Source organism: Lycium ferocissimum, chromosome 5 (genome assembly GCF_029784015.1).
Source record: "Lycium ferocissimum isolate CSIRO_LF1 chromosome 5, AGI_CSIRO_Lferr_CH_V1, whole genome shotgun sequence".
NCBI classification, from domain to species: Eukaryota; Viridiplantae; Streptophyta; class Magnoliopsida; order Solanales; family Solanaceae; genus Lycium; species Lycium ferocissimum.
In genome coordinates this window covers 8,203,591-8,227,185 of record NC_081346.1, presented here as the reverse complement: position 1 = coordinate 8,227,185, position 23,595 = coordinate 8,203,591, and the positions used below count along the sequence as shown (strand labels likewise).

The 23,595-nt window shown below is 34.2% G+C and overlaps 1 protein-coding gene across 1 annotated transcript; it reads right to left on the bottom strand.

Annotated features, from left to right (window-relative positions):
• Positions 1-2,500: 2,500 nt before the first annotated feature.
• Positions 2,501-4,299, bottom strand: LOC132055796 (UDP-glycosyltransferase 89B2-like). The gene has a single exon (XM_059447783.1). The coding sequence runs from the start codon at positions 4,188-4,190 to the stop codon at positions 2,742-2,744; it is 1,449 nt and encodes a 482-aa protein (XP_059303766.1). The 5' UTR covers positions 4,191-4,299; the 3' UTR covers positions 2,501-2,741.
• Positions 4,300-23,595: the final 19,296 nt, after the last annotated feature.

Sequence of the window (23,595 nt, the reverse complement as noted above, 5' to 3'; positions counted from 1 at the left end):
ATTTTCTCTTATTATTGCCGCGCGAAGCGCGGGCATTTCCCTAGTATTTAATAATTATGGGATTGAGGAGTTGATCATTTGGTAAGCATCTTTTCCTCTTTTCTATCCCACTTAATTAAGCAAATTGAATAAAATTTAAAGGTTCTTTTTCTTTTATTTTCCAAGATTTTAATCTATTAATTGTTTAAAAATTTAAAATTTATTTTCTATTGCATGACTATGTTAAATCTTTAAATAAGATCAAGAGAATGTGACTTTATATTTTCAATTTTTTTTTTACTAAAAATAAGTTCAAGAGAAATTTACTGATAATTTAAGAATTACTAAAGAAAATTTGATCGACAGAGTACTCTTCCGGTACCAATGAGTTCGGCAAAGTCATTATCATTTTAGATTATCTTTATGCATAATTATTTTTATTAGATGACATCATCACTATTCACAACTTTTTTAGCATTTTAAAGGGTTAAAAATTGATCGTGTCAACCTAAGTAAAAATGAAATAAAATAGGGGCAAAAATAAAATATAGAAAAAAGATATGCTATCAAAAAAGATTTGAAAATATCTTGATTTATTGGAGCATACTTTGATATATGAAGTAATAAATAGCAAATTCAAGGACAATTTGAAAGAGCAAATTAAACCATTTTGGTTGGGCCAACCAAATAGTTACAATGTAATTATGTACTACTTTTATATATATATATATATAGTAGTAATAACTTGGGTCCGTAAATACTTCCTGATTTTTGATGTTACTAGGGCCTCAAATACATTTGCTTACACATCCAGATTTTCAGACGAATTTCCGCAAAGCTTAATTTAGTTATGCGGTTTGGCGTGAAGCTAAAGCATGTCTCCTCCTCTCGTTCACAATATCTGTGTAGTTTTTGGGGGCCTTCATAAAACTGTTCGACTTAGTTTACTACGAATCAAACATGCGCTACCTACCATCCTATAATTACATGTGTTAAAACCATGACAATTTACCACTTCCGAAAGCGAAATTGGACTCAGACTGTCTAGTGGAAGACAATATATAATGTGCCCAAGGGCCAAACTCTCTTATGACCCATATTTAATCGTTAGAAAGTCCATAATTTGGACTCCAAATTAACTTGCTTCATCACAGTCAACGTGTTGTTGAACTGTTGATCACGAGTCCGTAATATAATTTGCCATCGTGAGTGATGGCCAATTATATGTATGAGTTATGACCTCATTGATCTGGTAGCTTAAAACCTTATTATGACTCATTTGGCCTCATAAGCTTGTCCACTCATTTCTTATCCAATATCTGTGCAAATGCCTAATATGTATAGTTCTGTGGCCCTCATTCAAGGTATGAGAAATAATAGCTGCAGCCTACACTACTCTTAGCTTTCTTTGTATCCTCCCAAATTAAAGTGCCGCCATCTAACTTAGGTATTAGATGCAACCCTCATAATGTGAGCAATAGGTTTCTCTGGACGAAATTGCTTTTAAAACTCCATTGTTATTGGGGTAAATACACAGCAAAATGGACAATTGACATTCAAAAGAAAGCTTAAAATGAGCTATGTAATATCAACTACTGGGCAGCTTATTGAAAATGTGTCGCAGTTTATAATAAGTAAAGGTTATGTTTGAACTTCTAGTTTTAGTGCCAACTCTTATTGACTGTACTCTAGAATCACAGAAATTTCAGTCTCCCAAAGGTGTCGAGAGTTGATTACAATTATACTTTCTTATTTATAAATTTAAAACAAGAAGCTGAACATTCGCACAAGGAAAAAGATCATGTCAATTTAATAAGATTAGTATGCAACTGTCCCTAATAAACTAAGTAGTCGTTTATCAGCAGTACCAACTCCTCCAACCACCGGCAAGGCCGCAAGATGGATACTAACTCTGCAATGACTCTTCAACTCCATTAAACAAATATCTTTTTCTTGACCATCCCCGTCATTAAGAGTCCAAGACCAAGAGTGTGAACAAGAAAAAGAAAAAAGAAACTATGAAGTAAGACGCATGTTACTGGAGGTACAGAAAGTGGAAAATAAAAAAGCGGACCAAATATTTCCACTAGCCCGAAATATAACCAAGGAAAAGTAGGTAACATTTGATCTATATGGAGTAAGTTCATAAGTATTTTGACTTATTTATGCATTCAATAAACATAAAACATGCATAGGCCAAAACGAATAGCTTACAAGTAGTTTTGGTTTTATCAAAATTTTAACTATTTTAATTTGATTTTATCATATTAACTAATAATTTTATTTATAATATCTTCTGAATACCATTCCCAAATTAAAATCACTTTCTAAATACTATTCCCAACTTAAAAAATCACTTTCTTTCTTTTTATTCCATGTCACTTTCGTCCCTCTATTTGTAAAATTACTTTAATTTAATATTTTTGTATAACTTAAATGCATTTGACTCATTTACAAAAACACATTTTCACCCGACACATCAATTACTTATTACCAAATTCTGCACTTCTATTCAAATATGTAATTGGAATACTTGTTTATAAAATTAGTATCAACACTAAAATGTGTTTTCAACAATCAGCACTTATCCGCTGATTTCCATCATCTAAGCCAAACAGGCTCTATCCGTCGTCTAATGGAGATGGATAATATATGCTTACATACTGGTATAGTAAAAGATGACTCCAACAATGGATTGTGGACCACCAAACAGTTTAGCATTTTCCGTTGCCTGTCGATATCACGAGGCCGAAAACTTTGTTTTACCTTTTGATTTTTGTAGCCTCCTCCCTTAAATGATTTACGAACGTTACCAAATCTTTGAATGAGTTCCCACCTTCTTTAATGCCATCCAATGCAACTTTTCGTAGCTCCGATGCACGGGCCCTTCGCTCTTCTACGTTGTTCCCTTGCACAGCTTCTACCAGCAACTTAGCCAACTTGTCGGAATTTGGTATCGTTTTTGCGCCTTCACAAGCTCTGGTCGCTACCTTATGCTCGTCCACTAAAATATTCGCGTTGGCAAATTGGTCCGCACCCATTGGCCACGTTAACATAGGCACTCCAGCAACTAAACTTTCCAAAGTCGAGTTCCAACCACAATGAGTCAAGAATGCACCAACCGCTCGGTGGTTTAAGATTAACACCTGTGGAGCCCAATCTCTAACCACTAACCCCCTCCCAGCTACTTTTTCCTCGAACCATGACGGGATAACACCGTAATCGTTCGACACGTGTCCTTTAGTGGCCCTTTTAGCTGACAAAATGAATTTGACACCACTCTTCTCTAACCCTATGGCTAACTCCTCCATTTGTTTGTTTGTTAACACCGCTTGACTACCGAAACAAACGTATACCACCGAGTGATCTTCACATGTGTCAAGCCATGCTGATATTTCACTGGCCAAAACTGAACTTGAACCACCTCTGTTCAATGAACCCGAATTATTATTACTAACATCCTCGTTAGGAGGCAGTACAGGTCCGACAGACCAAACCCTGTTATGACCCAAATCTTTCATCAAATAATCCAAATACACATTCTCCAATTCAGTGAACGTGTTGAAAACAAGTCCATAACTCGCTATATTCGCTAAATAACATTCTCTAATAAATTCCGAATTTGGGTCTCCTTTAACATAACTCCTGAAAATAGGAGACAGCTGCCACCAAGGGTATTTCGGACAATTCGGAATACTTGTTAACTCAAAAATCTCGTTCTCATCATTAGTGTTTTTCCTTCCAGGCATTTCACGCCAAAGTGAATAAACAACAGACAAAGCTAACGCGCCAGAAGTGGAAAACACGTACCTGCGAATACCAAGCTTGGTTGCAATTTCTTGAGTGAACCCCAAAAACATATCAGATATAATAGCTGACGGAGGTGAAGAGTGGTTGTTAAACCATTCAATTATGGGATCTCGAAGTTTACCAAGATTGTACATCATAGAACGGAAGCCATCAGCGGGTAAGTCCTTGACGTTTTCTACGCCTGTGGGGATTGAAGGGTGTGAAGGGAAAGGTAAAATGAGAGTGTTGATTGATGGGTGCTTTGTGAGAAGGGGGTTTAAGATAGGGAGGTTTTTGGGGGTGACTAATATAGTGATGGATATGTTGTTGAGGATTAGCTGATGAGTGAAGTCTAAGACAGGTAACATATGGCCTTGTGCTGGATAAGGGAAGATGAGAACATGAGGGCAATTTTCGGACATTTTGTTCAGTTGCCGATGAAGTTGGGTGATGGAAATTTAGAGAAGAAGAAGAGGGGAAAGGGAAAGTGGTTCAGCTTTTAAGGACAAGAACAAATGTTTTTTTTTTTTTTTTTTTGGTCTACTTTATAAGAGATGTCCCATTTGTATTATTTTTGGATGCTTTTTTTTGGTTAACTCATATAAGTTGCGACCAGATTCAACTAATTGTTCTCTTGACCGTTGACTACAGTATTTTCTAAATCTCTTGCGGTAATCTTTATTCTGTAAAAAGGAAAGAATTAATTAATATCTGATTAAAAATGGTAATTACTAATTACATTCCATAGAAGATTCTCACCATTATAGTTACATGCTAAAAATTGAAGATATAGATTGACTATATTTAGAGGAGTATCAAGTTAGTTAAAGTGTGCAATCTTTTCATGTGTTAATCGGACGTGTTTTTTGTATATTTTACATTTGAAGATTTATGGACTTTTACAAATCTTAATTTTTTATTTTACTTCTCATCCAAGATCCACGTCAGATCAGCTCACATTCACACCGTGTATTGCTTAGACATTACTAATGGCTCAAATTCTTGTTTTCTTGAGTGTATATAGATACGTCTTGAAAAATACTTAAATAGTACCATGCATATTAACGCAGTGGTTTGCTTCAAAATCGAAAATGAATTCGATGCAATCTAATAACAATTTACGAACAACCATATTTGAAAATCATTTCTATTTTATTTTTTAAATTTATATCTCCATCACCAATCAATCAAAATTCGTTTTTGTTTTGATATAGCCATATGTTATGGTTCAAGGTTCTTTGTAGCCTTAAAAAGCTACTAGTAATAACTTATACTCCCTCCGGATCAAAGAGTATCGATTTAGCCATTTGTACACCCTTAAGAAAATATTAACTCCTAAGGAGCCGTTTGGACATGGTTTGAAACCACGGTTTCAAACCGTGATTTCAAACCATGTTTGGACATGTAATTTGAATATCTTAAGTTGTATTTTCTCTTATAGACATAAAACTCCCACAATTTGTGAAAACTATCAAAACATTCTCAATTCTTATACAATCTTACCAAATGAGCAAGTCATAGTTCATAACAAAATTAATACGCTACTAGAAGGCCTTTCTAAAAAATACAACATCAATTGATCAAATTTTAGTTCAATAAAACGAAAATTTAACATGAATAGCAAAGTAACTACTCTTTAATATAATTCTCCCACATGGTAGACATAAATAAAGGTTGGTGAAAGTTAACGAGGTTGGTAAATGGTTGGTGGGAGTAATTGTTAAAAATATTTACCAACTTATGGGTCTTTTTTTATAAAATATAAACTCATGGGTCAAGTTTTATATTAAAATTTTTTGAAACCATGATTTGAAACCCCAAATCATGCCTTTTTGGATGATTTGGGGTTTGAAACCATGAGATGCAATACATGTCCAAACGTTGGTTTCATCTCATGGTTTCAAACTGCATGTCCAAACGCCTACAACATAAAAATAAATAATTTGACTAAACTGCCCCTAATTAAATAGATATTGGGATTTGATCACATAAAGACTTAATAAAAAAAGAAATCTGAAAAGATAAGGTTAATTCTTTCTTGATTTGATAAGTAGACACTCTTTTTGACCCAATAAGAAAAAGTTTAAATGGACACCCTTTTTGATCCGGAGGGAGTATTATGTTTCAATTTATGTCCATCTTATTGAATTTCTTAATGAACTACTGCAGTGGTTCAACTATCAGCCCATCGATCAGAATAAGCGTTTAATTGTTTCCAAAATGGACAAGTACGAAAAAAAATTGGAGTATAAAATGTAAAATGAGAAATGAATTTTCACAAACATCTTTATTAAATGCATAAATCACTCTGTCTACCGCTAGTCGTCGACTCCTAACTTAGCTTTGCCCAGATAGGAGTGAAGAGTTAGGTTGTATTCCCTTAATTCCCTTAATTCTCATTTCAAGTCAAAGTAAACTTTCTTTAAAGTAAAATATCATATTAGTGGTTGTAGCACATTAGTCATCACATCTTGTCACTATCGAGTTATATTTTCTACGGTCGACTCAAAATTTTCTTCATATTTCTTTTTATTGCGGTGAATTTCAATATCTAATTAATTATGTGTATTCAAAGTTCAAACAAATTCACCTTGACCATCAATCACGGCTAGGCCTCTTCTCCCAGTCAACCTGGTGCTTCACCAGGAATGAGGAATCAATAATGAAGTTTCTTCTTAATAATGTAAACAAGAGAAAACAAAGGAGAAGGAGCAAAACTTTTTTGCACCCACCATTTACAACAACAATAGTGATCCTTTTTATTTGGTATGAGTAAATATCTAATAGTTTCAAAAGTTATATGAATAACAAAAAATCAACGGGACTATAATTCACCGTTAATTTTAAAAAGATTACATTTTAACATTCATTTCCAATCTTTTCTAGTTTTAAATATTTATATAGTTTACGTACAAATTGTCTCCAAAAGTGTCCATGGGCTAGTTTATTTTTGGGAAAACCATATAAATGCCCACCGAAGCCAAACCAAGTAGGCGTTTGGGCATGAGTTTTGAAATCACGATTTCAAACAAGCATTTGGACATGCGTTTGAAATCATGGTTTCAAACCCTAAATCATCCAAAAAGGCATGATTTGGGGTTTGAAATCATGGTTTCAACTTTTTAAAATATAAAATTTAACCCATAAGTTTATATTTTGTAAAAAAGACTCATAAGTTGGTAGATATTTTTAACAATTATCCCACAATCATTTACCAATCCCATTAACTTTCACCAAATTTTATTTATGTCTACCAAACTTTTAATTTTGTAAAAAAAGACCCATAGTTTAATTTTATTTATTGAACTAAAATTTGATCAATTGATGTTGTATTTTAGAAAGGTTTTCTAGTATTAATTTTGAGCCGATTGTTATGAATTAGCGTATTAATTTTGTTATGAAATATGACTTGCTTATTTGATAAGATTGTATAAGAATTGCGAATGTTTTGATAGTTTTCACAACTTGTGGAGTTTTTATGTAAATACTCCTTAAAATATCCAAATTACATGTCCAAACATGGTTTCAAACCATGTCCAAACGGGGCCTCAGTATACTCCACTATTTTATCCGCGTATATTGCTCTAAACCAAGAAGGCGTTTGGCCATGAGTTTTGAAATCATGATTTCAAACCAGCGTTTGGACATGTGTTTGAAATCATGGTTTCAAGCCCCAAATCATCCAAAAAGGCATGATTTGGGGTTTGAAACCATGCTTTCAACTTTTTAAAATATAAAATTTAACCCATAAGTTTATATTTTGTAAAAAAGACCCATAAGTTGGTAGATATTTTTAACAATTACCCCACAATCATTTACCAATCCCATTAACTTTCACCAAATTTTATTTATGTCTACCAAACTTTTAATTTTGTAAAAAAAGACCCATAGTTTAATTTTATTTATTGAACTAAAATTTGATTAATTGATGTTGTATTTTTAGAAAGGTTTTCTAGTATTAATTTTGAGCCGGTTGTTATGAATTAGCGTATTAATTTTGTTATGAAATATGACTTGCTCATTTGATAAGATTGTATAAGAATTGAAAATGTTTTGATAGTTTTCACAATTTGTGGGGTTTTTATGTAAATACTCCTTAAAATATCCAAATTACATGTCCAAACATGGTTTCAAACCATGTCCAAACGGGGCCTAAGTATACTCCACTATTTTATCCGCGTATATTCCTCTAAACCAAGAAGGCGTTTGGCCATGAGTTTTGAAATCATGATTTCAAACCAGCGTTTGGACATGCGTTTGAAATCATGGTTTTAACTTTTTAAAATATAAAATTTAACCCATAAGTTTATATTTGGTAAAAAAAGACCCATAAGTTGGTAGATATTTTTAACAATTACCCCACAATCATTTAATAATCTCATTAACTTCCACCAAATTTTATTTATGTCTACCAAACTTTTAATTTTGTAAAAAAAGACCCATAGTTTAATTTTATTTATTGAACTAAAATTTGATCAATTGATGTTGTATTTTTAGAAAGGTTTTCTGGTATTAATTTTGAGCCGGTTGTTATGAATTAGCGTATTAATTTTGTTATGAACTATGACTTGCTCATTTGGTAAGATTGTATAAGAATTGAGAATGTTTTGATAGTTTTCACAACTTGTGGGGTTTTTATATAAATATTCCTTAAAATATCCAAATTACATGTCCAAACATGGTTTCGAACCATATCCAAACGGGGCCTAAGTATACTCCACTATTTTATCAGCATCTATTCCTCTACTTTGATACCCACCAAACTATTTACCCATGAGTCCATCCGATTCTTAATGCTTTTAAAATGTCAAATTCCATTCTTAATGCATTTACCTGCGAGTACATTGTGAGTTATTTTTTGGGTTAATTTTATTTTTTTGGGTTAATTTAAGAGATTTTCCCTCTGGTTTGACTTCGTAACACTCACCTTCCTTGTAGTTTGAAATATTCTGTTTACCTTTCTTATTTTGATATTTTTGTAACCAAACTAATTTAAATAATAAATTGTCTATAATATCCCCAAACTACCCTTATCTTCAACTTTTTAATAATTCTAGGTTTTTAAATATAAACTTCTTCCCGAATTTCTCAAAACTAAAGAAGATTTCAACGACCGATAACTGAATATTAAAATGAAATATTAAATTCCTTGGCATTTATATCTTTTATGCCACCACTGTAGGTTGCAACAACTGGTGTAAAATTTTACCTTTAAAGTTATAAGTGAATAATTTTTTTTTCTTAAAAAGAAATTAAATATGTTTCATAATTAAATTGGATGGAGTTATAGTAAATCTACTAGAGTTCCATTCTCTAACAATCTAACCTCAAATATATTATAAAGCATTGATGATGAAAATAAGATGAATTAACTCGCGCAATAATTGAATTCAATTAATTATGCAAAGATTGAAAAAAGAGTATGTCATATTTAATGATATATAGACCGTAATTCACTTTTTATTGAAATTGTTGTGGTTAATTATTTACATTTTATACTTAGGATCTTCTTATATATTCAAATTCTCTTGAAAAAAATAAACTCGGACTTTTTCATTTTTGGTTTACTCAATGATAATTAAACTCTTAAAATTATGAGATGGAGTTAAAAGAATAATTACAAGTCAATGATGAAATATCACAATTTATATTTTCAAAAGTTCATGTTAGGTAAATTGTAGGCTTATAAACCAATTTAAGGACATAGGAACTTGGTATCTTAATCATTGGTTCTTATTAGCAACAGTTAAAAGGACGAAAAAATGTTGTTATATACAATAATTATCGGTTTGCGTAAAATGAAATATGAGTTGCTTGAAATCTTCTTAATTCAATTTTGAAAAGCGTTGAAATTAGGTTCATATTTATTTAAAAACTTAAAGGTGGAAGCTAAGGGTAGTTTGGGAACATTATAGACAATTTATCATTTAAATTAGTTTGGTTACAAAAATATCAAAAAGAGATGTGAACGTAATATCTCAAATCACAAGAGAGGTGAGTTTTACGAAGCCAAACCCGAAGGAAAATCTCTGAAATTATAGTGTTTTTTCTTTTGTTTTATGCATTTAAAATGCCAACTAGTACTGTAGTTATATTGTAGTACTAGTACATTGTGAGTTATTTCTTTCTTTTGTTTTTTCATTTATTTTAATTCCATACTCAATTTGGCTCTTTCTTTTAATTTTTTTTCCTGTTTTCTTTCCTTTTTCATTGTATTTATTTCTTGATTTTTTCTAATTTCATTTAATTTTTGTCTTTTATTTTCTTTTTTCTTCATATCTAATTTTATTCACCTTTGTTTACTCGTTTTCTTTTTTAATTGTTTTTTACAAGTAAAAGAATGATATAGTAAATATTCGTTCATCTTTTTTTAATATAATTTTTTTTCCTTTAAATCAGTTATCAAATGACTAATACATTATGCCCGGAGAGAAGTGTTTAATTCATAGTCATTCAAGGTGAGGTGTTGGGAAGGGGGTTTAGTAATGGGGGTAGTATGTGGAATAAGAATTTGGATATTATCAGTACATGTATTAAGTTTTTAAATGACAAAACTAACCATTACGTAATAGTAAGAATATTAACAAATATTTTAAATTATACATTGTATATTAAATTGTGATATATTAATGATTCATAAAAAATAATTCCTACATTACAATTCATCCAATATTTATTCCTACATTATAATCTCTGCGTAGATAATAACTGCATTACTAATTACTGTATTACTAATCCCCACATCGCTAATACAGGATTTTCAACCAAATGACCCCTAAATTCACAGTTGTGGGTACTAAATGAAGTGTGAGCTTTGTCTACTTTACCATAACTTTGAATCAAAAAGCTACTGGTAGTGGGTGGAATGAAGGAAAATCAAGGACCGACTTAGTGATTTTCCCGATTCAGTACTACAAAACAATCTCTCTTTGTTACAGGGGGCATTTAATTATAGGTGATGTTTTAGTTTTAAAATTGAAGGAAGGTGATTCAAGTTTTAATTATTGAGTAGAGGTGACTAAATTTGATTAGTGATTAAGGGGTTTTGAACTTGCCCAATAGTTTCATTTTTGACACTTTGGCCCTCTATTTTATTTTTAATATTTTGTCCTTAAGTTTTATTTTTAACACTTTGACCCTAAACTTTACTTTTAACACTTTGCCCTAAAGTTTTATTTTTTTAACATTTTGACCCAACCACTATAAACCCTAAAATACAAAAATGCGGAAAAAAAAATCCTCTTGGTACCGTTTATCCATTGTTGTTCTTCCCATACATTCTTCGTCTTTTCTTCTTCTTCTTCTTGGTCCGCCCCCGCTTTCTTCTTCTTCTTCTTCTTCATCCGCCATTGCTCAAGAAAAAAAAATCATCTGATTTTACAATTTTTTGATTGAATGCCATTGGTGTAGCACTGGCATTACTTCATAAGTGTTTTCGGGTCCATTGGTAAGTTAAACAATACTGTTTCTTTCAATTGTTCATCTGGGTATAGTTGCCTTATTTGCCGATTTTCCCAGATTCGTAGTTACTAGATACGATCTGTTAAAGCAAGTTCTAAAGCCGTTGTGTAAGAGCTTCGAACTTTTTGCATCACCGGTTGTAGTCCTAGTGTTTACAAGAGTTGTTGATAAATTATAAAGTTGTTGCAACTTGATTAGTAAATGTTGCAACAATTACAAAAAAATGTGAATAAATAATTTACAACAACGTTGTACTTTATGCTGATAACCGTGAAATGTTATTGGAGAGCTCTTTTCTTTCCAACAATCGAGTTACTTGTTGCAACAAGTATGATACTTGCTGCATCAATTACGACGATTGTTGGACATATTCTGATTGTTGGATGAAATAAGATCAAGTCGTCTCCAACAAATAAGTGAACTGTCGCAACTAGTAACCTAATTGTTGCAACAAGTATGTTATTTGTTTCAATAAGTCACTTAGTTGTTGCATTTTGTTATGAAACATACAAAAACTGAAGTTGTCTCCAACAAGCAATCAAGTAGTTGGAACAGGTTACATACTTGTTGCAACAAGTACGTTAGCTTCTAACAATTCATATAATTGTTTAATTTTGTTATGAAAACGTAGACAGAGATCAAGTCAGTTGTCTCCAACAAATAAGTGAGTTGTTGCAACTACTAACCTACTTGTTGCAACAAGTGAAGTTATTTGTTCCAACAAGTCACTTAGTTGTTGCATTTTGTTATCAAACAAGACAAAATCAACTCCGTCTCCAACAAGTTGCAAGTAGTTGGAACAAGTTACATACTTGTTGCAACAAGTACGTTAGTTGTTCCAACAAGTCATATAGTTGTTCCATTTTGATATGAGACATAGACAAAAGCGGTTTGTCTCCAACAAATAAGCGAGTCATGAACTAGTAACCTTCTTGTTGCAACAAGTCGATTATTTGTTCCAAGAAGTCATTTATAGTTGTGATTAAGTTAACTAATTTGGGTCCAAAATTACGGAAAAAAACCACTCAATTATGAACTTAATCATAAATTTAAGTGGCCTTTGGGCTTGGGGTGGTCAAAGTCGTTCACCTAGAGTAATTTCAACACTTGACATTCAAGCATTGTAATTACTAGTTGTCAAGGATGTTTGAACATCAAAGCTCAAAGGCCGCTCAAAATTGTGATTAAGTTAACTACTTTGGGTCCAAAATTTATGAAAAAAACCACTCAATAATTAACTTAATTATAAATTTAAGTGGCCTTTGACTTGCGCCTCGGTCATGGATCGATTTTCTTAAAATAAAATATTTCAGGCACCATTAATGGGGGGGACTCAATAATAATAGGTGTTGATTGCCATGGTGAATGGATCGAGGTGAACAATCGATATATTTGGCGATGGAAGGGTAGTCACGTATTTAGAGACGATAGCGATGATCGTCCCAAGAGATGTTGAGTTTGATGATTTTGTGAACTTAATCATTAACTATTGTGAATTAACTTGTGAACCGAAAGATCTTGTCATCACTTACATGCATAGCTCTTTTGAAAACCAAAGGTCTTGCCTTTTAAGATAACCGATCAGAGTCGTTTGCGTACTTATTTGAAAGATGTAGCTAGGCCCATTTTAAGGGTATACGTGGTTGGAAGCCCGGTCGAGAACCATAATTTAGCTCAAGACCAACAAGATATTCCAGATAATGGAAGTGCGAAGCCCCATGGAAGTGGGGGTGAGTCGATCCCTATACCCGAACTTGTGAGTAATACACCGTGTCTTTGCACATCGTCACAGATCCCGGCCATGTTCAAGATGATGAAACGAGTTTTTATAAAGGAATGTCATTCGGTTCGCGAAGTGTGTATTGCTTTAGATGTGAACATCCGGGGTGCAAGTGGTGTGAGGATGTGAAGCTTTTAAGTTCTAGCAAACACGGAAGAAGGTGGACAAAGAGGGCTATGCGGAAAAACAAATGCTCTCCATGCAAAACGATTGGCCACAAAAAACAACATGTCAAGCCGAATGCTCCGTAGTTGTAGATTGCATTGTGTTGTAATAATAGTTATCTCGTTGGATCTTTATGACATTTTAATGTTATTCTTTCTTAACATGGTAATTTATATTGTTGGTGATTATGAACTTGGTTTATATGATATGTTGTTCGTGTTCAAATCACTAATGTGTATATTCTTGTTAATAAATTGTTGTACGCTTTCCAACAAGTAATGAATTTGTTGCGCGGCTCGTAACTTGTTGGGTTTTATCGAACAAGTAACGGGACTTGTTGCGAACTAGTAAGTGTTGAACATATTACAAAAAATCGGGTTTTTAGCGTGCAACTAAGTTATATGTTGGGTTTTTTCTAACAAGTGGAGTGACTCAAGTTTTAATTATTGAGTAGAGGGAATCGACCACGTTTAGTGATAAACAATTGGAATCGGCCACATTTAGTGATAAACAATTGGAATCAACCATATTTAGTGATAAACGATAGCAATCAAACAAGTGGAGTGACTTGTTACGGAAAATGGGTAACTTGTTGGGTTTTATCGAACAAGTAACGGGACTTGTTGCGGCAACTAGTAAGTCGTTGAACATATTACAAAAAATCGAGTTTTTAGCCGATGCAACTAAGTTGGGCTTTTTCTATGATGGAGTGAATTGATGTTTTAATTATTGAGTGAGGGAATCGACCACATTTAGTGATAAAAAATTGGAATCAACCATATTTAGTGATAAACAATGGAAATCAAACAAGTGGAGTGACTTGTTATAAAAATGGTACTAAATCGAAGCACCATATTTACGGTTTTTACAACGGATACTAACCTTGTTGCAACGAGATACTACGTCTCAAGGTACGGATACTACTTGATTCACCATATGTAGTGATCGATAAGGGAATCGGCCATATTTAGTGATAAACAATGGATATCGGCCACATTTAGTGATAAACATAGAAATCAAACAAGTGAGTGACTTGTTACGGAAAATGGGTAACTTGTTGTGTTTTATCCAACAAGAGTAAGGACTTGTTCAACAACTTACTCGATTTGCCGCAGAACAGATACAACACTTGCTCAAATGACGAGATACTAAACTTGCTCCAACAAATACTACATCTCGGTAACAGATACTATTTGATTCACCCGTATTTAGTGATCAATAAAGGAATCAGCCATATTTAGTGATAAACAATGGATATCAGCCACATTTAGTGATAAACAATGGAAATCAAACAAGTGGAGTGACTTGTTACATAAAATGGGTAACTTGTTATGTTTTATCCAACAAGAGTAAGGACTTGTTCAACAACTTACTGCGTTTCATGCAGACGGATACAACACTTGGCCGCAACAGATACTAAACTTGCTCCAACAAATACTACATCTCATTTTGAGATCTACTTGATTCACCCATATTTAGTGATCAATAAAGGGAATCACCATATTTAGTGATAAACAATGGATATAACCACATTTAGTGATAAACAATGAAAATCAAACAAGTGGAGTGACTTGTTACTGAAGAAAATGGGTAACTTGTTGTGTTTTATCCAACAAGAGTAAGGACTTGTTCAACAACACTCGGTTCTTTACTTGTCGCATACGTATACAACACTTGCTGCCGCAACGGATACTAAACTTGCTCCACGAATACTACATCGTTGCAAACGGATACTACTGGGTTCACCCATATTTAGTGATCAATAAAGGGAATCGGCCATATTTAGTGATAAACAATGGATATCAACCACATTTAGTGATAAACAATCGAAATCAATCATATTTATTGATCATTATATATACTTAAGCAATTTTAAAATGTTTTGGGTCGGGATAGATGATCAACTAAGTTCAATACACGCTAAATGGAGTGATCGTTGGAGTGAATTGATGTGAACTTCTTGATTCACCCACATTAAGTGATAAACAATGGAAATCAATCATATTTATTGATCATTATATATACTTAAGCAATTTTATGGTGTTTTGGGTCAGGATAGATAATCAACTAAGTCCAATACGCACCAAATGGAGTGATCATTGGAGTGAATTGATGTGAACTTCTTGATTCACCCACATTTAGTGATAAACAATGGAAATCAATCATATTTATTGATCAAGTATATATACTTAAGCAATTTCATGGTGTTTTGGGTCAGGATAGATGATCAATTAAGTCAAATACGCACTAAATGGAGTGATCATTGGAGTGAATTGATGTGAACTTCTTGATTCACCCCCATTTAGTGATAAACAATGGAAATCAATCATATTTATTGATCAGTATATATATCTACTACAATCATTAGTAATTTGTTGCAAATTCTTTCCACAACTATATGATCTGTTGCAACAGATTAGTAACTTTATTTTGATTATTTACTTGTTGGAACGGATTAGAACTTGTTGGAACATATTAGTAATTTGTTGCAACTTCTTTCGACAAGCTATTGTGATCTGTTGCAATGTATTAGTAACTTGTTTCATTGATTATTTACTTGTTGGAACGATTGGTATCTTGTTGGAGCAGTTAGTAATTCGTTGCAACTTTCTTTCTACGATCGTATGTAGCATTTGCAACAATGATTAGTAACTTGTTTCGTGACATTAGTTACTTGTTGGAACGGATTAATAACTTGTTGAAATAGATTTGTTATTTGTTGCAACTTCTTTCCACAAATGTATTATCTAACGCAATGATTAGAATTTGTTTAAACGGATTAGTTACTTGTTTGGAACGGATTAGTAACTTCTTTGAAGCGGATTAGTAACTTCAACAATCGTATGACTCCTGTTCTAATCATTTAGGCAACTTTTCTAAGCAGTAGATTAGTAATTTTTGCACCTTTTTTAACTATCGTACTATCTCGTTGCGTTTGTTGCAACAACGTTCATAAATAATAATAAGGACAAAAAAATTGTTCGAGTAGTAATTTGTTAAACGACAAATTTCAGGGCTCCAAAACTTTGTCTATCACACCCAATCGCCCACCGCCACCGCATCCTCGCCACCGAGTTGTCGCACAATAAAGTCTCGGCTTCATCATGTTAGTCTTACAGAAGTAAGCAAATGCTCAATAAAAGCAAGTGAATACGATCCGCATGCCATTGCGGTTTCATTGCCAGGGGAGATTCTCCTTGAAAGACAAATTTCAAGCTTCGTTGAGCAACTTGCCAAGCGTTCAAACATGCCACTGCTTGATGGTTTCGGCCATAACTAACGACGGGCCGGATGTGGATGAAGAACTCATCCACTTGGATTTTTGACGTCATAGCCATAAACATTTATCACCCCCTCCTCAATTATGAATTCCAAAGTGACAAACCGTCCGACATTTATGTTCATGATAGTAAGCACCCTTGGCACCAACCCACTCCGCGACCACCTTTGGCCGGTACGCACTTGGCCGAAGCGAGTAACATCATCATCCCATATAAAATCATCAAGCATTTGATTGAATGGAATAGCTTCCGCCGTGTGCTTTCATCCGACAACTCGTATCGCTTGAGCATGATATCAGCAGTGTTGAGATCCAAGATTATATCTCGTAGAAGCATAGTGCTCAAAGCCGGAAGGTGCTTTGCCTCACACGCATTAAGAAAGATAATTTCATCAACATACCGCATTAAAAGTATAAGGAATGTCACTACTTGAACAACTAAGCGAGTTGTCGCAACAAGCGACACTTGCTGCAACAAGTATCGGTCTTGTCGCAACAACTAAAATGAGATTGCTTACAGTTTGTTTGGGTCTATTTCACCCCAAGCTGCATCAATCTCCAACAACTAGGCGAGTGTTGCAACAAGACCAATACTTTGCAATAGTATTCATTTCGTTCGCGACAAATATAACTTGTTAAACTAATACAAACCAAAATAAGACTTGTTTCAACAAAAATAATTGTTGTTTTCAAACTTACACCGTGACCATAATTTTCCATGCTTGTCATTATCCACGAAGTCATCGACCTTAAATTCATGCAATGAATACATATCGTACTTTGCTCTTTCTCGCATTGACGAATTTTTCAAGCTTTTTCATTTTTTGAGCATCTCGTACGTTTATACACATTTACCTTTTTTAGATCAACAACAAGAATGGCCTTGTCAGGCGTAGAAGATTTCCTTGACCTAACATCGGCCTTGGAAATTGCTTTTCCCTTCGCGACCCATCACGTAGGGTATAGGCGAGGTCGCCTTCTTGACGGATTGACACCCTCTTGGATAACAAACTCGTAGCGAATTTGTGTCTTTTTGTGCATTCACCAACTCCTCAACATTTTTTATCAAATCATCGATTCGTTTGCAATAGGTGCATTCACAAGCACATTTCGATCACGTTTCCGCACTAACAAAGGAAAATCTACCACCAAATCCGCCACAACTAACATCTCCATCAATCGAGTTTGTCCACCGACATCACCACCAATTGAGTTTGTCCACCAACAACACCACCAATTGGAGTTTGTCTACCAAAATCAACATCATCATCTATTATTTTTTCACCGGCAACCTCGCCGCAACGTCATCAACAAATAGGCCGACCACCTCAAGAACAACACCACCACCACCAACATCTACCACAACCGATTCTCACGGTCATTACACCACCTAATTCTAATTTTATCCTTAATCATTTTATCGGAACGATTAGAGGCTCAAAGGAAGCAAGGAATGGCATCTCCAACTCCGCATCTGTCGGGACAAGCCATGAACAAACTTACACCAAAAAAGTAGATATATTAAAATGGTCCTAAATAATGAAATGCAACATGACTAGGTTGTTGCAACAAAATCATACTTGTTGGACATTGTCCAACATATAGTACTTGTTGCAACAGGTGTCATACTTTTTGGACATTGTCCAACAACATTAGTAACTTGTTGCAACAATGTGTCATACTTGTTGGACATTATCCAACCATGACCAAGTTTATTCATATACATGTCTTAAGGCTTACCTCTTCCAAAGCGAGGGTTAAAAAGATCAACACTCAATCTAGTGTTGCTTTTCATCGCCCATCTAAGCATTCGGAAAAGACACTTCGAAGGGTAGTCCTTCACTTGTTGTCGGAGGTGAGGAATGGCTTCAAATGCCCAAGCCTAGAAAATAAGATACCAAAGAAATCGAATGATGATAGAAATACAAAAAGTACAAGAAATTGACATTGCAAATGCTTCTACTACGAAAGCCTGCGGGAAGCCATAGATCGACCGTCTTCACCGTTGGCTTAAGCTCTTTCGATAAGTAGTCACAAATAACTCAAGCTTTCCTTTACCCATCCATGGTTGTTGAATGCCTCATAATCCTCCGCAAGTTTAAGCAAACCAAGTGGTATGTTCGTACTCGTATCTTTTGCCATAAGAACAAAGACAAACCAAACTAAACACAAGGATCGCTTATGCTTTTTCGACATAGTTTTGGGACCGCAAATCTACAAGCAAATATCTCCTTTGTAGCTTTTCCCAACTAACTCCACCAAACCAGCTTTCACCGTTATCTTTTCCACCCTTTCCTACTTTCTTGGCTTCTTCGTCGTCTTACTAGTCCGGCCGGCTTATTCAATACAACAAGAAGCTCACAAGGATGACATCTAAGGCCAAGTAACTATGGCAAACTCTTTCAAGCCAAAGCACACCCAAGATGCCACAAGAATTAATCCAAAGCTCATCCTTCGCATCCGAAAGAATTCTACGTCTATAAGCCCATATACCATTTTCATTTGAAACCGTGCACCTGCCCTTCAGCAGATCCAAATACACCCCAAAACAACTTTTCCAAAGAAATCCTCCAACCCATGCTTTTTAAGAATTAGCCTAAACATATCAAAGTTCTTACTTCATGCCGATTTGACCGTAAGATCAACGGTCAAATCATTATTTTCATTCAACGCATCCTCACCGCATACTTGTCAATACCGAAAACCTTGACAACCTCAAGAATGGAAGGTCCGTTATGATCTATGTTCAATCTACTAAGATTCTAATTAAATTGGCATTCACACTATTTCTCTTCTTTGTTCTTAATTCAATGCATGAACAGCGACATGTGAACCGTATTTTTGGAAGCACTGCCCTTTTCATCATCTTTATCCAATCCATCTACTCCATCAGCTTTCTTCTTACCTTCTAATTCTTCTTCACTTTGTTCATTTGTATCTACCGCTTTCTCGTTCGTACTTCCTCTCTTTCGAGGATTGATTGTAAGTTTCGCCTTTTTTCTCTATATTTGCCGATTCAACAATAGATTTTGCTAAATCGGCAAAAGATTCTAATGATGATCATAGACTCTAGCTTTTTTATTATCTCTATGACCCTCGCTGATTTCTCAACTTTTCTTTTGGAGAGACATTTTATCTACACACAGAGAAAAAAAAACTTCAACCGATTAGTGCTTCATTCAAAGTAAATGATAATAAGAAGTGCGCAAAAGATTTGATCAAACAAAATACAACAAGTAACGAATTCCCCAACAATCGAAGAATTTGTCGCAACAAATGATGTAACCGCTTCGCAACAAGTGAATAGGTTGTTGCAAATGCATTCTTCATTGTTGAATAAGTGATTAAGATGTCGATATCTACAAACACAACCAAATAATCGAAGCAATGTCCAACATTTATGGTTGTTGCAACATATTGTATACTTGTTGCAACAAGTGTTTAACTTGTTGCAACAACTATAAATCATTGGACATCTTCTACAAATGTAACCAAAAAATCAAGCTAAGTCCAAAGCGGTTGTAGTTGTTGCAACATATTGTATACTTGTTGCAACAAGTGTATAACTTGTTGCAACAACTAAAAATCATTGATATGTTCTACAAATGTAACCAAAAAACTCAAGCTATGTCCAACAAATATTTGTAGTTGTTGCAACATATTGTATATTTGTTGCAACAGTGTATAACTTGTTGCAACAACTAAAAATTTATTGGATATCTTCTAAAAAACGGGAATCCAAAAACTAAAGCTATGTCCAACAGTATTTGTATTGTTGCCACATATTGTATACTTGTTGCAACAAGTGTATAACTTGTTGCAACAATTAAAAATCATGGATATCTTCTACAAACATAACTAAAAAACTAAAGCTATGTCCAACATGATTTGTAGTTGTTGCAACATATTATCTACTTGTTGGCACAAGTGTAGAAATTGTTGCAACAACTAAAAATCATTGACATAGCTTCTATAAACAAAACCGATAAATACTAGGACAAGAACAAAAAAACCATCTATTTGGATATCTACTCCTAAACCCCGAACCATACCAGGACAACAACAAAAAAACCATTTATTTCACTACAAACACACAACAACAACAACAACAACAATAACAACAATAACAACAACAAGATGGATTTTATCCAAGCTTTTCCTAAACACTTAACCAAACCAAAACAACAAGTATCTACTTCCAAGACAACAACCAAATCGTCCACTACAGACACACAATCATACAAGTTAAACAAAATACATTAAATGTATGTGCAATAATTGTTTATCCTTTCTTTTCCTAAACCATACCATAACAAGACAACACCAACACCAACATCAACATCAACATCAACACCAACACCAACACTAACACCAACACCAACAACGATTTAACTCCAAAATACACTAAATAGAGGGTTTTAAAGCAAGCAACCTCAAGAAATGTCTACAACTGTTAAAACAAGTCTTGAAGTTAACAACGAAAGAACTTACTCTATCTGTCCAAAAGTCAACAAGATTGCAAGCCATTTTTTCTAAATCTTAAGGAGAAGAACAAAAACATCACAAAAAACCATAATTTGAGAACAATGTACGCTATTTACAAACGCAAAAACCCCAACAAGTCAAAACAAATACCCCAAATAAGGGTTTCTCGAACAAGGAACAACAAAATAAACAACATTGCGTACAAAAACCATGTTCTTCTTCTTCTTCTTCTTTTTCTACAACTAAAATCATCAATTTCTACCAAATAACTTTTGGAACAAGTGAAACAAAAACTTTACCTTGATATTAAAAAAGCGAAGCAGCTGCAACAACTACGACGAGGGTGAAGAAGATGACAAGAAAAGAGTAGAGATGAGAGATGTCCAAGTGAAGGAGATTAAAAAGCTGTTTGCTTGGAGTTTTGATTTTGAAATATGGAAGAAGTGCGAGGGAGTTGTGGGAGGAACGGTTTGGGATGTTTGAATAATGGGTGGGTGTTTTAGTATAATGGGTTGGTGTTTTGGTTTTTTTTTTGTAGTTTGTAAAAGATTAAGAAGTTTTAAAAATTACATTTTGAACCCCAATTTTCTTAATCCCAAATTTAATTGGGTTTTGATATGGGGTGGGCCCTACACGTCACCTTTAGTAATTTGGAGACTTTTTAATCACCTTCAGTTAATTCTTCCTTGTTACAGAATATGAAAGAAGAAGTTAGAACAAGTGTTTTATCCACACGATGGCGCTTTCTTTGGAAGTTCGTTCCAGTATCACTCTGTTTCTCCCTCGACGATTCTAATTGTAGTGGACCCCATCATCCTGATGATTTTGTCACACGTGTCAATAGACAACTTTTGCTTTCCAGGTCTTTTCAAAAATAGGAAAATTCAGTGTGAAATTCAGGTATAATAATGATAAGGGTTATATACTAGATATTGATCTCTGGGTATATTTTGCTACTCAAGCTGCTAATGTTGAAGGGCAAATCACTGAGTTTGGCCATGATTTTCCTCTTCATTTCGACCACTACCAGCTTTTTGTTTCAAAGTTTTGGTAAAGTAAGAGTAAGGTTTAGTATTCCTACACTTGCGCATCCCTTTTGAATTTTAGGGTCATTTTGGTTTTTTTTTATATATAAACCAAAATAAGCAGTTTTTTTCTCTTTCTATTATTTAATTGGATAGGTAGTTTTATAGATAAAATTAACTATTACAAGATAGAAGGGCATTTACATCCCCGAGTTGCCCTGAGTTTCCCTATCAGTGGGGCTATTTTTTTTTTATGACACGGGAACCCGCAGCCGTTACCTTTTGAGTGCGCACAGGGTAAACCCAGCTCCTATGTAATAGCTCGCAAATCACACAGAAGAGATAACCCGCACTAGGCAAGCTCTGTGCGACGAGCTCGACCCAGAAGGCAAATTCCCTGCTGTTGTAGGCAGGGGGTTTCGAACCTGAGACCTCCATTATGAAAGCCTCATGCTCAACCAACTGAGCCACCCTTGCGGGTCTATCAGTGGGGCTATTACAAAAAGATAATTATCGTTTATAAGCAGAGGCGAATTTAAGATTTCAAGAGGATGGGTTCACCTTAAAAAAAATTTAAGAAAAAAGATACAAAAGTGCATTTAGTAGAGTTTGATCTCACAACCTATAGGTATTAAATCCAACACTTAACTTGATCCACACAGTTTAGTTTGTACGTGTTCCTTCGCTAATATTATATATATTTTAAGAATTATATACATAATATACCGAGTTTTGTCGGATGACCATTTGTTCACGTGACCCAAATTTTCTATATAGATTCGCCCCTGTCTATAGGTAGCTCCTAATATGTCTGTCCAAAACACTTCACTAACAAATATAGGAGGAACTATCTACATCTTTACATTTTCAAAAAGTTTCTTCTTTGCCCCTTCTTTTTCTAGAAAATAAGCAATCTTGTTCTGCTGGCTGTAGCTGTGCTTTCGCTCTGGATTCCCTAGCTTTTCCATCAGCAATCTACATTCAGAGATAAAACTATTGTAAGGAGTGTGACCATGTTTTAACATAGAGATTTACCTCTTTAGAGTCTGGGTTTAAAATAACTTGTTACTCATATAAATCCCTATAATTTATAGTGTTTGCCTTATCAAAATTCATATAAATAATAACATTAGCAATAACTTAATGAGAGTACTTAAAGAAAAACAAAATAATCTTATCCAATCACTTCTTAATGACTGACACCTGATTTTTAGAAGGAAATTTACAGTGATATATGATACTTCAACGTTACTGTTACACTTCTGGCCTCCCGTGAAAAATCATTTAACTTTTTAGCCATCATCTCTAGAACTCAGAGCACACTTCTTGGCTAATCGCCACGAATGCAGTCCAAAAAGTTCATGGCGGATCACCATAAGGAGATAAAAATTTAAACACATTGTTCGCCAGGGTTAACAACTTCACCTTGAGATTTGAATTAGGAATTGGTTCTAATTAAGTAAGACTTGGAGAATTTTGTTTTTTGGAAAACATTTCATCTACAGAACTGGATCACGGGTTACTACCTTTGGCAGTTGTGATTACCCTTAGGGCTGCCAACTTTATAACGATGACAAAGGTTGCCAAACTACGACTAATTGACATAGGGGGATAGCATTTGAAATGGTTCA